The 15,641-nt window shown below is 32.4% G+C and overlaps 2 protein-coding genes across 7 annotated transcripts in view; one reads left to right on the top strand and one right to left on the bottom strand.

Moving 5' to 3' along the window:
- Positions 1-835: 835 nt before the first annotated feature.
- On the bottom strand, positions 836-10,035 carry LOC124360157 (putative gamma-glutamylcyclotransferase CG2811). Of its 3 annotated transcripts, XM_046813527.1 has the most exons (4): positions 9,845-10,034; positions 4,925-5,137; positions 1,447-1,685; positions 836-1,042 (listed from the first exon to the last, which is right to left on the bottom strand). In XM_046813527.1, the coding sequence occupies exons 1-4, from the start codon at positions 9,845-9,847 to the stop codon at positions 1,012-1,014; spliced, it is 486 nt and encodes a 161-aa protein (XP_046669483.1). In that variant the 5' UTR covers positions 9,848-10,034; the 3' UTR covers positions 836-1,011. The 3 variants fall into 3 exon arrangements, with proteins under 3 accessions (XP_046669483.1, XP_046669482.1, XP_046669481.1); XM_046813526.1 differs by having other exon boundaries at positions 836-1,685; positions 4,925-5,131; positions 9,845-10,035; XM_046813525.1 differs by having other exon boundaries at positions 836-1,685; positions 9,845-10,032.
- The window catches only part of LOC124360156, a 37,844-nt gene continuing 26,207 nt past the window's right edge, over positions 4,005-15,641 (top strand). For 3 of the 4 annotated variants that reach the window (XR_006922213.1, XM_046813522.1, XM_046813524.1), the window contains exons 1-3: positions 4,005-4,148; positions 12,227-12,347; positions 13,615-13,787. Coding sequence is in view for 3 of the 4 variants with exons in the window: in XM_046813522.1 (XP_046669478.1) it covers position 12,347; positions 13,615-13,787 (174 nt within the window). In the remaining variant the exon portion in view is untranslated. Of the gene's footprint in view, positions 4,149-9,715; positions 9,918-12,226; positions 12,348-13,614; positions 13,788-15,641 lie in introns of those variants that run through there. The other variant, XM_046813523.1, reaches the window with a different exon arrangement.

Genomic DNA, 15,641 nt, shown 5'->3' with positions numbered 1-15,641 from the left:
AGTTCAATATTTAATTAGTAATTTAATGATGAATTTAAAAGAATCCTAAAAATTACTTACATGTATTTTTTTAATTTGACGTTTTAAATATTTGTTTTAAAGTCGTATTAGTGTTTTAAGTGTTTAGTAAATGCATCATAAGTATGGTGATTACTATCGTCCTAAGTGTGACGACTGTGTGTACAAGACAAATAAAAACATGTAAACGTTCCAGCTGAGTAAGATTTTGTTAAAGTCCTTTTTAATACATTCAAATATCAGATTTTAGATTAGACCTATTGAAAAAGAGCTCATGAACCGGTCCGATTGTTTATAAAAATTAGCATGTGTTTGTTGATCTTCTGTTTTTACTATTCAATTCACTAATAACTACTATTGGAAATACTCTAAAAAAGTACAGACGTGTAATGTATACATTTAAAAGTATTCTTTGATCTCTGTGCATCTATCACATACTTCTGTGGTTACAACTTACAACATTCTCCACGCGCCATTAGTTGCTCATTAGTCTTCCATTAGACCTCAATTTACCAATAACCCTAATTATCATAATTGCACATAATGATTTCCGCTGTTAGATTTACTTCCTCAAATTTAACCAAAGTCACCTGTCAATACTATGAGTTTTCTAATTTTAAATAAAATTCTTAGTTATAATAAGAATATATATAATTATAAAAGAAATAGTTTTATGTTATCGGTCTATCTGAGAAAAAGATCAATTTGCTGATTTTGAACCATAACGTCACTGGGTTCTTTAATAACTGAATTCCGTAGTCAAAAAAACGAACCTAAATCACAGAATTAAGGTTAAATGTTAATAAAAACTGCATAGTTTTTACAACATAATGTTTAATTATTAAATATTGGTACAATGGTATTGTAAATGATTAACATACGCAGGAATGTATATAGTCTAATTAAAACATGCAAATGTATTCGTTTTATACAATAATAGTAGTTCTCAGTCGGTGTTAATTAATTGTTAGTTTGTTCCCATTAAATTCGATGTTATACGTCATCAATGGTGGATTCATTGTTGCTGAAACAAAAATATTATTTATCTGTATGTATTGTATTATTAAAATAATTACTTAAGATAAATATTATCATGCGACTGAATTGACTTAATAAACTTAAAAATTTGCCGCCTCTGGTGGCTGAGTGGTTGCGTATCAGCTTCTCACACCAGGGGGTCCGAGTTCGAAACCCTGTTAGGGCATGCAAATTTTGCACGTTAAAAAAATTATAACCTGAGTGTACCCTGATACGGTAAATGGCTCCGACTAGCTTTAGAGAACCCCAAAAAATAACTAAAGCGTATACAATTAATTAATAATGTCTAGACGTTTGAGAGAACGCAGTGTAATAATTGCATGGTATGGCTAAAACAAGGCTCTGTCTATGACTTCAAGTCTGTGGTCGTAAGCAGGGTCTCTGCGGTACCTCTCCATGTACTGCAGGCCATGGTCTCCCAGAGAGGAGTAGCTCGCCATCGTGGGCAACTCCAGCAAGTGAGGCTTGTGTCCGTTCAGGAAGTAAGTCCAGCATTGTTCCTGGATACTCCCCTCCGCCTTCATTACTATAGTCTCCAGTCGCCTCGTGTAGTAAGACGGGTAATCCTCCAGGATGTCCAGGTTGGAAAGCATCTTCTCGTCAATCTCGTATACTTCTCCAGAAACGTTCTGAAAGCACGATACAAGAATAGATCAGAAACTCACTACGCAGACACTTGAGTCTTGTTGGTCCTTAATCGGCTCACGCACAAGGAACAAGGAACGTTTATGTGAGTGGATGGATATTTCCTTCCAGTTTTGCTATCTACTAAAAAATATTATTAATTAATAGTGAAAATTGTTAGTGTTATTGGAACATATTATTCCAGAAGTTTTTAGTCACATAAATAATTTTCTATGCCTCGAATTCACCACCACTTGGCACCAGTGGATAAAATACATTACTGAATGTAACTCACCCTCAAACCTGAAATTTAAAAATAGACGCTTCCTGGAATAAACTGTAAGATGAGCTTTTAGTGAATTCCAGAGTAATTCTAAAGCATATAATACAAATATAGAGAATTTGTAATTGCTCCAACTTTTACGTAAAAGGTACGTATGCAATGTATGAGTCTATGGATTCGTTACTTCATAGAATGAAATCAAACATAGCGTACAAATCATCACGGATAATAGAATTTCGGATATTCTCCATAGATTTTTATAAGTATAGAGTACGAAGTTTCGAGGATTGAGATCTATCTTCTTTGTCAGGTGTCAAATAACCTGATACTTTGGCTAATGTTAAGCAAACAAGACCATCACGCCTGAAAAACAAGTATTGGTGTACAATTTGTTCTCTTGGGCTTTTTGTACCAGAATGGATTTTTAACCGTCACTGGATCTAAATACATTAGCGTATAACCATTTTCACTCTTGTACGCTTGAACGATTATCAAGTTACTTTGGTCACAAGCTGTGATTGTCAGGCCCCCCAAAAGGACAATAACCCCCAAAGGAGCGCTAGCGTTTGTTAAATATTACACTAATGAGATTTGTTTGAGCGACGTTGGTTGGCCTTGTTCAAACACCAGTTCTGACTTTTGCACAGTGACGTGTCTATCGTGATACTCGCCTTGGTCGACGATGGAGTTAAATATAAACCCTGACATGTATACGTTTCTCATTCTACTCATTGATTTCGTGTGTTTCTGTCGCCTTTGCTTTATTCCTCACATGCAACAAGAAAATGACCTTATATCGTTATGTTCGATATTCTTTAACGCAGTAAATATTCATTTAGACTGCCTTGGCAGTATCTACGTTGGTTGGAACAGACAGCGATCAGGTGAGAGGGATGAAGGGGTAACTGCGTTGCACGTAGCAATTCCTGACTTCATTGACATCACGCCAGCGCCAGCTTTCACCTACGTGTTTTGTCGGCCATTGCTGATAAACTAATGTTGAGATTCGTAGTATAGCAACGAAGATATTATTTTTTTAAATTACGAACGCATTTATATCGTTTGGGCTTTCTAACTTCGTAAAATTTAGACTAATGTGTATTTTTAGCTGAGTATTAGTGAAGCCGAACTTCCGTGGATATATCAAGATTATATTACATAAAGATTTAAAATCTTAATTTTGTTACGAATTAGTTTGCTGGCTTAATTCTTCTTCGAGTTATCAGTCGGTATGTTTGTCTTCCGTATGATATTTCGAGACCGAAATTAACTGTAAACTTGCAAATTTTGCAGGAAGCATCGTTCATAGGTAAGGTCGAGTCCGATTATGATCAATTCCCATTTTCATCCATGGAATTTGACCGAGCGTTATAATTATCTATGGAATTCAATGTCGCATAAAAAATTCATTTCTATATAGGCGATATTGAGTTTTAATGACTGCATAGAATTTGGCTGAGCATCAGCGTAGCCAAAATTTTGCAGGATATCTCTGGACGGATTGACTTGTTAATTTTAAATTTTGCATATATTGCAATCACTTAGGAGGCTAACACAAATACCCTTCTCTCTGTTTATCTGTCTGTCTATCTTCACGGGATATCTTAAGAGCTAATAGAACTATAGACTTGTATGAAAGATTAGCCACGCCTGTCACGTGACGTGAAGTCTTGCTTACCCCTACCGCCTAGTAGATTGCCGCTAACTATCATGTATTATAAGAAAATGAAGTCATGTGTTGAGTTTTAAAATAATAAACAATTTGAATTTGAGTAAAAAAATCGATAATTACATATTGCTATATATTAGGCTATCTAACTTCACCAAAGTTATGAATTAAACAATCTCTAAAATCTGAAAACTCGTTCTCGACACACATTGAATTCAGCAAATATGAACTATTTGCACATTTTAAAATTGTGGAAATGGGGAACCTCAGTATGAGTCGCATTTCATATTTAACGTCATTATCAGCTGTTGGTATACTGGAAGAGGGACTAGCGATAAGACCGGGTGATAGTAATGTCACGGTACAAAGATCAGGACCGACGTCTGTTCAGGCCCAGTCCTTCAAGCTCGCCCCAGGACGCAGGACTGGGTGTGCATGTCCGACATGAGTGGGCGAGAGAGTCCTGTTACCGACCTGTGCGTCCTTATGGCATGGGACTGAAAAATTTGACATCAGGTACGAGATACACAATTTAAGTATGATTCAAAATGTTTAGTGTTAGTAAAAACTTCCCCTTTTTGTACCAGTAAATTACAATGCATTTCAGTTAGCAAGCAATCAGGCAAGAACACACAAGTTAACAGAACTCAATTAGTGTTCAGAAATAATATAGAAATAATAATAATAATCTAAAACAATCTTTATGATATTTCATTAAATTCTATCTTAATCAATCACTTGCGTGGACTTTTAAAGATTTATTTTTTCATTATAATTATGTTAAGGTTTTGATTCATAAGAATCAGGTCCTTTCCTGAAAGTTGATTCTAAGGCTTGGCGCAATTCTGACAGGTTCTTTCACGTACAGTTACTACAAAAACTATAAAATAGATAATTAATGTGGATTAATTCATTTTTTATTACAGAAGAAGGAATGGTAAAACAGAAAATCTGAGATAGAGGAAGTACTTGTTCCTTATTTCATTTTATTAATAGCAATATGATTGATAAGAAATAAATTTCGTACATTGTAACTAGATCTTAGGAAAATATGTAGAGAAGGTATTTTGTGTTTAGTACAGTTTCTGGCTAGTAAAATTCCTTGCCTATTTCTTGTAGTAAAATCTCCAGTATCTTTGATGCATATTATTTAAAAATTGGACCTCGATTTAATCCGTCACTACCATTAAATATAAATGGAGAAGTATGCTTCAGCACCCAATAAATTTCTTGATACGTCACTGCCTTCTACTAAGTCTATAGAATATTTTCCAAAATGTTGTCATACTTACGTGTCCTATGCCAGGAACATCAAGAAGAAAGGGGATGTTATACCTTGAGGCAATCACCAGAGGGTACTTCACTAAGGTCATCCCTTCTCCAACTAATTTGGAGTGACCGTTTTCGGGTTTAGTTAACCAGTGGTGGTTTGGTTCTCCAGTTTTTAGGGTTCCGTACACAAACACTTTAAGTGTGACCGACATTGTCGATTTTCCTTGCTGAAACTTAAAAACAATTCTTATTCCACTGAATAAGCATAAGAATACACTTCTTTTAACTAACATGGTTTTATTAATAGTTTTATAACAGAACCCCTTTTTTTAGTTTTGTTATCGGAATTTCCCTGTGCTGGTATAGTGATGGGCGTGTATGTTAACGATGATAATACCGACGTTGTGTTCTCTTCATGTGGAAAGTTGTATATTACAGTCGACATATTTGCAGCTGTAGTTATTAAATCGAATGTCCAAGGAAATTTAACGGAATCGAGACGCGATTGTAGAAAAGTTACTTTATATCTTTGGGAACTATAGGTAGCTAAAACCAGATGAAATAAATAATAGCTCGCTAACGCGAAAGAGGTTACAGTCATCAGGATATCAAAACCTTACTTTAATGTAGTTTTTGTAGGCATAGTCTCGCTCGAAAGTTAGTAAACATACAAAATTGGCTTCAGAGGATGGATTACTGGGGTGTTTGGTTGACTTCGGCTTGAATACGATACCAGTAAATTACTTTGCTTGAATAAACCGATTAATAAATTATAAATGTTAAAAATGGTAGATTGGAGATATGAAATAGATTGTTTCGGTACAATTTTATATATTATAAATGTTTTAATAAACAATGTAATCGTTCTATTTTAATAGCTCATTCCATTCAAGATAGACGTGGGATTAGACCTGGGGAGGGTTATGAGGGTGGTAGTTATAAAGAAATTCACAAATCGGTTAGGGTATTGTGAGAAACTCCGCTTTGGTAATTAAAGCATGTTCAACGACGTATTCAACAACACTGATTATCCACGGGAGTAGAATTAGACTAAATTTCAAAATCATGGCATGTGAGACGTGGGTGCTTTCAAAAGAACTTTAATTTCCACTGATAACGTCTTAAGGTCTTTTAAGAACTTTAACGAACTTTAATGTCTTAAGGAAAACGTAACCCTTTCAAGACTGGGAAGGTTTGTAACTAAAACAAGATTGAAAATCCTATTATTATTATCTACTATGTGTATAGGCACATATTGGATGCCCACTTTAATTATCGTTTCAAAAACTAGGTAATCTTATGGCGATGCACGGAAGAGTACTAAAAGCGTTGTTAAATTTCACTTAATATCTATTTTTTAGTAAAATTTCTAGACTAAACAATTTAGCACCAATTTAGTGATTTATAAGTTGACGGGTATTACAATCATTTAGAGGTAGGGAGACCTATTCTTTGTAAGGAAGGACCACTCTACCACTGTATTGAGGACAGTCGCGTAACATTTCTTGAGCGTGTAAGTGTTTCTTGATAAATGTTACTCGTATCTGCATGAAAACGCACTTGAACATTTATGCACTGTACTTCTAACTTCATGTTCTAAATGTAAGCTGAGCCAATCAACTATTTTCCATTTAACTAAGAATGGAAACTGTCATCGTGGATGTAGGCAAACAACCTCGCATACAATATTTCTTAAACATTCATGTTGTAAAAATGCACCAATATTTCTGTTAGGCTGTTAGATTGATTATAAACCAAAAAAATTCATAGTTATATGCAACCTAATTATAATGGAAGTTGAAGGTTTCCCTTTGAAACAAATTTACTATTGTTTAAACATTTTTGCTCCTAATGGATGTAAATATTGCTTTACTACCCAAACTTTCCATTTTACATATAGATCTTATTTCAAAGTTTTCCCTTTTTCATTCATACATGATTTATTCAAATTCCCCTGATAGTGTAATTAAGCACATTGTAGATTGGAAACTTTCTCAAGGCTTTAACAAGTTATTCCGTCTTCATACGTAGTACCTTAGCAATATGGGGACACTGTCTTAGCACCCTCTGGGCTCTGACGTCACGCCTGCGGAGTACACACATGGACACTGCAAGGCGCTCAATTAGCATCTCTTAGTTTCAACATTTCCTTGTTATTTCATTTAAGACTATTTCAAATCTGCTCCAATAGAGCAATCAAAGTATTTAACACCAAAATTACAAAGGATAACCGGTTACGGATATTTTCCATTGTGAATGTTACAAAAATAAAACACTGCATTTCAAAGATTGGAGTATTTCTCAGTAATAAACTTTAAACATAGAACCAATGTTCTTCCTCATACTAAGGCAAACAGGTTAAAGTTTTAATTACTTTAAGCAACTTTTTTATTCTTAAAATAAATTATATCTTTTTAATTTTTCAATTACTCAAGGCTATCTCTTTATTTCGCAATGTGAATTCAGTTCTTTATAGTTATGTATAATTTATTTTCTATAAGGGTATTTGAAGTATTCATTCTTGTCTGTAAAAATAGTAAAACTATTAAAGCGGGTTAATTGGCACGATAATATTTAGCTGCATATATGTTTTCAATGTCGGCAAGCACAGAAAATCAAAAAATTTGAATTGGGTAGATATGAAAGATCCTTCTGATAGCTTGCAAAAAGCTTTATATGTGTACTTTTCACATTTCAAAACAAACTAGTAAGATATAAAATATTCTTAACAAGCAAGGTCCAGTCTGTAAGGGGTGATATTGCCTAAAATGTCAGGTATATCTTCTAAAAACCTTTCAAAGAATATAAGTAAATTCTTTATTACTATCCACATTGTATGCATTTGACAGCAAAGAGCAATTAAACTAACGTTTTAGTGTTGTTTTAGATTAAATGCACTAATTTGAAAAGATAACAGCATTATGTGTTCATGTAGTTGCTGTAATCAATAACTTAGCCAGGAGAAATGTTTGGGGGGGGGGCAGACAACTGATATTGTCCTTTAGTGGACAGAGACTAAGGTCCCATTTTGTTCCTTAAAAAGTTCTTACCTGTTTTTGTTGACAAAGATCTTTCAGCAGTACATGTCAGTAATACTGAATTATTTAAATAATAATAATCATTGTTATACAAGTAATTGAAACATTTGAAAATTTAGGGGGTGGGTCCGGACCCCTTAACTCCCTTGCTGGCTACGTCCTTGATTATGGTGTGTCACTTAATGGGATTTGGCTGAGCGTTAGTGAACATTTTCACATTGATTTTACGGGTATTCATGATGATACTGGTATTCTAAATAAATACTGGTTTACTAAAAAAAAGATAATTGAAAATTTGGGGGGGTCAGGACCCTGTGGACCCCCTGCTGGCTACGTCCGTGGCTGTCATAGAGATAAAAATTAGTGACAATCAATTTAACCTTTTACCTTCATTCAACTTTTAACTATCACGCTCAAAAATTCTTCAATTAAAAAAATAAACAAAGAAAACTAAGACAATGAACTGTCTTTACGTAGAAAATAAAATAAATTTATTGGGTGAGTCAAACAGTGAAGTGAAGTTCAGATTTGAGTCTCATGACAAGTACTCTTTGGCTCTGCATGCAATAACAGCTTTGTTTTGTTGAGTGCAATGTAATTATCACGTAATATTTTGTTATTTGAATATATGTGCATGTGAGAATCGTTTGTTCGTGCATTTTATAAAGTGACGCTTTTCAATAAAAGGAAACCACAAGATTCCAAAAGATCCAGCAGAAGAAAAAGGAACCTCAAAAACAAACAGATGTATAGTGTTCAATGCAACTTATTTGTTCTAAAACATATCCTTGTTGGTGCTAATACAATATTAGCACCAACAAGAAAATATTTTAAAATTCAAACATAGCTGAACTATCTGACAAATGACAACTGAACGAATAACGAATAAGTTTTTCTCAAAGCATACGTAAAACGGTGTTCTGGTATATCGTATCACTGAATTCGGTTACAAGAATTTAATGGTTTTTGTTTTAAATATCGATGTTGTAAGTTCGAAGACAATATGCGGTTAAAGTGTGTACTAAAAAATAAACTTTTATAATTATGAAACATTAAAATGATTAGCCTACTGGAGTTAGATATTATAAATCAAATTTGATGATCAGCGTAGCAATACTAACAGCAAAACTAAATAAAAATATAGTAAAATACATGTCGTAAAATAAGATATTTTAGTAAGCTATATTACCTCAGAAGCACGAGATACTTGTCAACATACTTAAAAACGTATAAACTATTTAAAAACAAATATATTTATAATCAATTGGCATCTTTATTAACTGCTGTACTTAAGTGCAGTTTGGAGAAAAAAACTCAGAGGAAACTAAAGTGGTTAACGGTACATTGCAGCTCTGTCTATTGTGCATGTTTTGATTGAATACTCAAACTAACGAGAAAAATTCAAGAATGTGGTGGGGTGCCGCGATTGGTATTAAGTGTTCATAGGGGAATTCGCTCAAACTAAATTTTAAAACATTTTAACATAGCTAAAAATTATATTTATTTTAAATTTTGCACAAAACCAAAATAATAAGAAATCCTTTATCTAAATTTTGATTTTATTTGACAAAAAGTCGAAAGACGAACTACCTACTAGTGGTAAAATTCGATGTTTCTGTCTGATAACATCGATAATGGAATAATATCGTTAAAGTATCGATGTTTGCTGCAAAAAGACAACCGAGTTTTCAGAAAAATCTATTACTTTTGCCATCTGTAAAGTATAGTACTGTCCGAGTACACGTGACAAAAATGGTGTTGAGTTTGTGGGGTTATGTTTATCCTGGCTGCCTTGTGCGATTATTATTATGTGAAATTAAGTTTTGTGTACTAGAGTATTTAATTTTTTATTGGATTATAAGACGCTACGGAAAGTGGACTACGTTTTAAACTTAAGCTTACCATATTTTGGTCGAATTTTACTTGAAGCAAAAGTAAACAAGAGGAGGAGAACACACACAAGTCCACTTGACCAGTAAACACCGTTAATGTGATATTTTTACCGTTAGGCTAGCATTGTAATAATTATTGATTGGACTACACTAACTAAAATAGTAGATAGTTTATGTCACCATTGAATACGAAGTGGTCAACCAACATTTATATTTAGTAACAGTATGTTGACATGCTTTGTTTAACCTATTTCTTGAAAAATAAACAACGTGATGAGCTTTGGAATCATCGTTAGGCCTATGAGTTGTTTTGCAATTTTAATTATAGGTACCTAAGCATGGTGTATAACACGTTTTTCTCCTTTTTTAAATTGACTTATTATGTTATATGTTGAGAAACAAAATTCAGAGTGAAGCTAGAGTAAATTTGTAGGATAAGTTATCAGATCATTCTTACTTTGGACACGTTACCTAAAATAGTATAAAACCACGGTAAATTTTAAGTAGAAAAAAATTGGAAAACAATTAAATTTGAGTAAGTCCCTAAACTTTTTAAACAAATCTATTAAAAGGAACTAACTTAGTTAAATGTCCTGACCATAATGCCTCCAGCCATCACCGAGGGCAGCATCTACCATGGGAACAAAATAAATCCCTTTAAATACTTCTGATCAGTAAAATATATAGTTTTAAAAAGCTGAAGACCAATAATTGAGAACCAAAAGTATTACAAACTCACTTAACCATATTATTCTACGTAGCAGGGCAATAGCCACTAACCACTACTACAAAAGTACACAAAACATTTAAATCTTCATTATGAAGTAAAAGAAAAAAACATGTCCTTCCTGTCCATCCTCTCAATAATAAGTGAGTAGCCTAATATACTTTAAAGGGCATTCACGACTCTTAACTTTTACATTAAATACACAGAAACACATCATCACTCGCTAAAACCACAAAGGAGAATATCAATGACTATATCTGCAAATGAAAACATAACCAGATATAATCAATGACAGAAAACAACATCGATATAATGCTCAAACAAGCTGCGCAGTAACAAACAGAACTGAAATAACACAGGTAAAATATGAAAATCTCCTTGGTATTCCCCACACAGATATCCCATTTCTTATCTGTCCGTAGATCGATGAACTTAATAAAGTTATAACCTAAAATTAAAACCTTTAATAATTTTTTGCAATATATGGTTTGTGACCTCCTAAACATTCTTTCTGGAAATGGAAGTATACTATTTAAAAAAATTTAAAGTTGTTTTAGATAACGTGGCTTAAGTAGAGATTTTCCAAAATAAAATAAACTAAACAGTAGCCTATATTTTTATTTCAAAAATGAACTTTTAGGTCCCTACTTACCGTAAAGGCCAATTGCACAAACAAAAATTTCAATTTTTGCTTAGAGCCTTACTCAATCCTTCATAGATCTAGGGGATTCATGATTTTTGGTTGGAGGATAAAAAAAAACAGGGTTAGGCTATCTTTATTTATGTGAAATAAGTGCAACTTTGAGAAGATTCTGCGAAACACGTTTAAGGATAATTTGAGCTTTTTAATTTTACTGCTTTTTTACCTCTATAGCCTAGTCAAATTTCTTCATAGTTTTTTCTCCAGGTCCAAGAGTCATCCCCCTCATTAGACTGTACCTATCGATCTACTCTTGTACACAAATATCTCGTTATTTGAGATTAGTGATAAGTCGCTCATGAAAATCTATAGGGTTGCCCAGATTTAAGTGACAACATATTTTGCTGTTCCTGTGTCAGTTAAACTGAAGGTATAAATCAGCCTGAAGTTAACGCTCCTAGGGAATAACAAATTAACAATGTATACATTAGAAAACTACTCACACCCGACTACTACTTCCAACACACAATGACATGGAGGATAAGAAAACCAGGTAGCTCTCTTTACTTAAAAAACGAAAATACTGTACTGAAAAAATCCACCTTTGCGACGCACATGTGTAACAAAGTATTAAGAAAAAAGCATTCATAAAATATTTCATTTACTTGTTAAGAAAGCATAGAAGTAGTTATGAAACTTATTTTAACCCATATAGTTAGACCTCTGGTCAAGTTAAAACAAGTTAAACCTGAAAAAGTGGCTGTTATGCTGTTATGTGTGAATGTGTATGTATATATATTGTTTTAACTAAAAAACTGATGTTTTATAGTTAAAACACTATAAATATATAGAAGCGTCCAAATTGTTTGGTTTATTGTACGTTTATAATAAAAAACGCGTCATTTATGTGTATTTTTTCATATGCATGTTTGTTTTAATATGTATACTCGCACCTAGTAAACCAATGTGTATTATTTACAGTATTTTGCAGTTGTGTTATAAAAAATGTTTATTTTATTTTTTAGATGTATAAATCTTCAAGTCAGGGAATATGAAGAGGAGAAAAACTCAAGGTTAATTTCAAGATTATTATTGTGTAAAATCTTTAGTGTCACCTCTAAACAAGGCATATATTCAGTACTACAAGTAAGTAGAACTTTTTAAAGTTATTTCTAATTTGATTTTAACTTTTACTTTTTTACTTCCATACCCAGTATAGTAGTGTAGACTAACTAGTAAATAGCCTTTAATATACTAATGTTTATAATTCAATTGGATTTCAAATAAATTATCAACTAACCCATGACCGCCAGCACCCAAGAAGTCAGTAGTTAAAAAACCGCCAAGCCCTCTTTTTATACTTTTACAATGCTTTGCGTTTCACTCCGTACTACCATCAGTTTTTATGTAAATTGAATTATTGCTTTTTTGTTTTGTAGCTTTTTAGATTGGATATCAATGAGCTTATCCAATTACAAGTACTATATTTTATATATATATATATATATATATATATATATATATATGGTAATTATTATGAAAAAAGAAATTCACATAAAATAACTTAATAAAAAAGTAGTGTGTAATCATGAACTGCTAACCAACGTTTTGAGTTGCAACTTTATAATTTCACTGTGTACTTATTATTATTCAATGAACAAAACGTCAAATTAAACTGGAACATTCCACTTAATCTGATATACACAATTTGTCCTACTTAAATCTGTTTTTAAATTGAAAAAGATTGATAACTGTAAAAACGACTAGTTACTAGTTGTTTGACAGATCCTGGGTTAAAGAAAATGAGAAAACTCATGAAATGCTTTCAGGCTTAGAAACCCTTTAGACCATGATAGAGTATTTTGGTTTTATGGACATTTCCATGATATTATAATGCAAGAGACTAACTAAAGATTTTATAGAACACTTTAAGTGCCGATCGCTGTGAACAACAGTTTGTACTAGTGTGAAAAATTCCGGAGTTACTGACATTGTTGCTCTAAATTTGTTACAGTACACTTTCTCTCCAATTTTCAGGGTCCTAGATAGTATGGCTAGAATCTAAAATGTTTTTCATTCTTTCCCTGCTTCTAGCTAGTACAATTGGGTTTCATAATTGCATTACACTTGATTTAACCGGCTACCACAGCATCCCGCTAATTATTTTAATTATTGTTCTTGCTGAACTCAGCTGCAACACAATATACATATGTGTGTGTGTGCGCGTGCGTGCGTGCGTGCGTGTGTGTGTGTGTGTGTATGAATTAATTCTATAAGATATACCATACCAACATCCAAAGCCAGAAATATGTTGTAATGAAAAGTGTAATTTATGCTAGAATCAGTACTATGTATCCATTAAGAATTCAATAACAATTTTAACAATTATTTTCCTTGTTTTTTTCATGTGAAGTGGATCATATAAGTGAGAAAATAATCGAGGTCTTCGAACGGGAAATCGACAGAGAGTTGGCCGAGAGGATGGTAACAGTTTCAACAATTTCCGATAACATAAAAATATGCCAAAAACAACTCGACAGACTTCGCAAAGAGGCAGTTGTTAAATTTTATACAAATCCATGCCAGGTTTGTTTCTGTTTTTTATTGTATGTATTTTATTTTTGGAGTCTAGACCAGCATGAGTTCTATAAATGAAAGACCACATTATACTGTGCCCAATATATATTTGTAATAACTTCCAATATAAATTAGTGGTGTTGAGGGATGGGAGAAATATTAGCGATCTTTAAGACAAGTTAACAGAAGAGTAATTTCTTATTTTATTGCAATATCAGTATTCTATGCCTGTTAAGAGCACGTTGGCTTTAAATCCATAAGAACATTGTTAAATGTTAAGCACTTAAGTTCTTATTTTTAAATGTAAAGTTACGAGAGATAGATCATTTTAAATATATAATTAATAGGCATCTAATTGTATTTGCTTAATTTTTTTTGGATGTTTCATATAAAAAAAATCAAACATTTTGTTCTTTACTATTTGAATATTGAAACCATTAATAATTTCAAAGAAAACTGGTATCGAATGTGCATTAGTTTGTGGAAACTTAAACATGTTCCATAATTCTACAACTAAAAACAAGTTTATAACAGCATGTAAAGCTGTACATAATTCTTATGGAGCTGAAATCAAGATTAGCTCCATTACAGCAAGTTGGCTATCAAGTATATGTTTAACAGTTGAAACAGACTGTCAATTTTTAGTGTAAAAACATATTGGATACTAGATAAATATGTGCCTCGTTTTATGCTATCTTAATTACTTGACTTGTCAGATTTTGGTTTATAAATTAGGTTGGAATTCATATTTTCATAAACCTCGAAAAGTTACCCTGCTGAATGCATTTAGGGAGAACTCAGAACTATGCAATTAAGGAAATAAAAAAATGATAGAATGTCTTCATCTTTATTCTTTATTGCAATTAGTTTGGACATACGCTCAGTCAGAATATAAAATACAAACTTTTGATAGTAACTTGAAAAATTAGGAAACCCCCCCCCCCAATTCGAACAAACTGGTTTTTCCTAATAGTGCCTTAGTTGGCTGTAAAAATGTAATGGTAATCAAAAGAGTGGAGTTGAAGTAGTTCAAATAACCATTACTGATGAGACTGTATGTAATGTTGTGACCATTTCTTGAACGTTGTAATTAAATTTATGAACCTGTCTTTGAGCTAGTTATGGTAAAGTGTGAACAAAGATAACAGTGGTTGAAAATACATCTAGAACAATTAACCCTGGAGTTGGCAGCTAAAAATCCTTTAGTGGCAGGCTATTTTTTGTCATTTTACAAGCACTTATTCTAAATTATCTCTACACTTCAAATACTGCCTTTATATAATAAAATTATTGTTTGTTTTATTCAGTAATATATGTAAAATAATAAAACATACTAATAAATATAATTCATTGATATACACATTTTTCACATTAGATGAAATTTGGGATTAAAAGTTAATTTACGTAATTGTAAAGGAAAACTGATAATTCCAAAATAGCAAAAGGATATCACAAAATCTAGTTTAAAAAATTATATAGTTGTATAGGGCTTGTACCAAAAAATAATTAAACAAGGAGCTATTTACACCAACAGGTCTCAAATCTGATTCGGTTCAAAACAGTGCTTTCAAACATTTACCAGCAAAACACCAACATTTACATAAAACAAAATAAACAATGGCACAATAATATTTAGTCACTTACCCAATGAAACAACTATGTTTATCATTCTTCACGTAATAAATCAAATTCAACCATTGAAATAAGTGTTTTACTGAATGAAAATAAGGGCACACCTAAAACAGCTTGTTTCGATGAGAAAATAAGAGCAAAAACATTCTAGTGCAGAAAAAAAAACTTTTTGTCCTTTCAATGGTACCTAAATATTGTTGCTAAATTTAATGTTAAATGTTCTTAAACAAC

The sequence above is a fragment of the Homalodisca vitripennis genome, chromosome 4 (genome assembly GCF_021130785.1).
Source record: "Homalodisca vitripennis isolate AUS2020 chromosome 4, UT_GWSS_2.1, whole genome shotgun sequence".
NCBI classification, from domain to species: Eukaryota; Metazoa; Arthropoda; class Insecta; order Hemiptera; family Cicadellidae; genus Homalodisca; species Homalodisca vitripennis.
The sequence above is the reverse complement of the archived record's forward strand: the minus strand, read 5'-3'. Positions and strand labels throughout refer to the sequence as shown.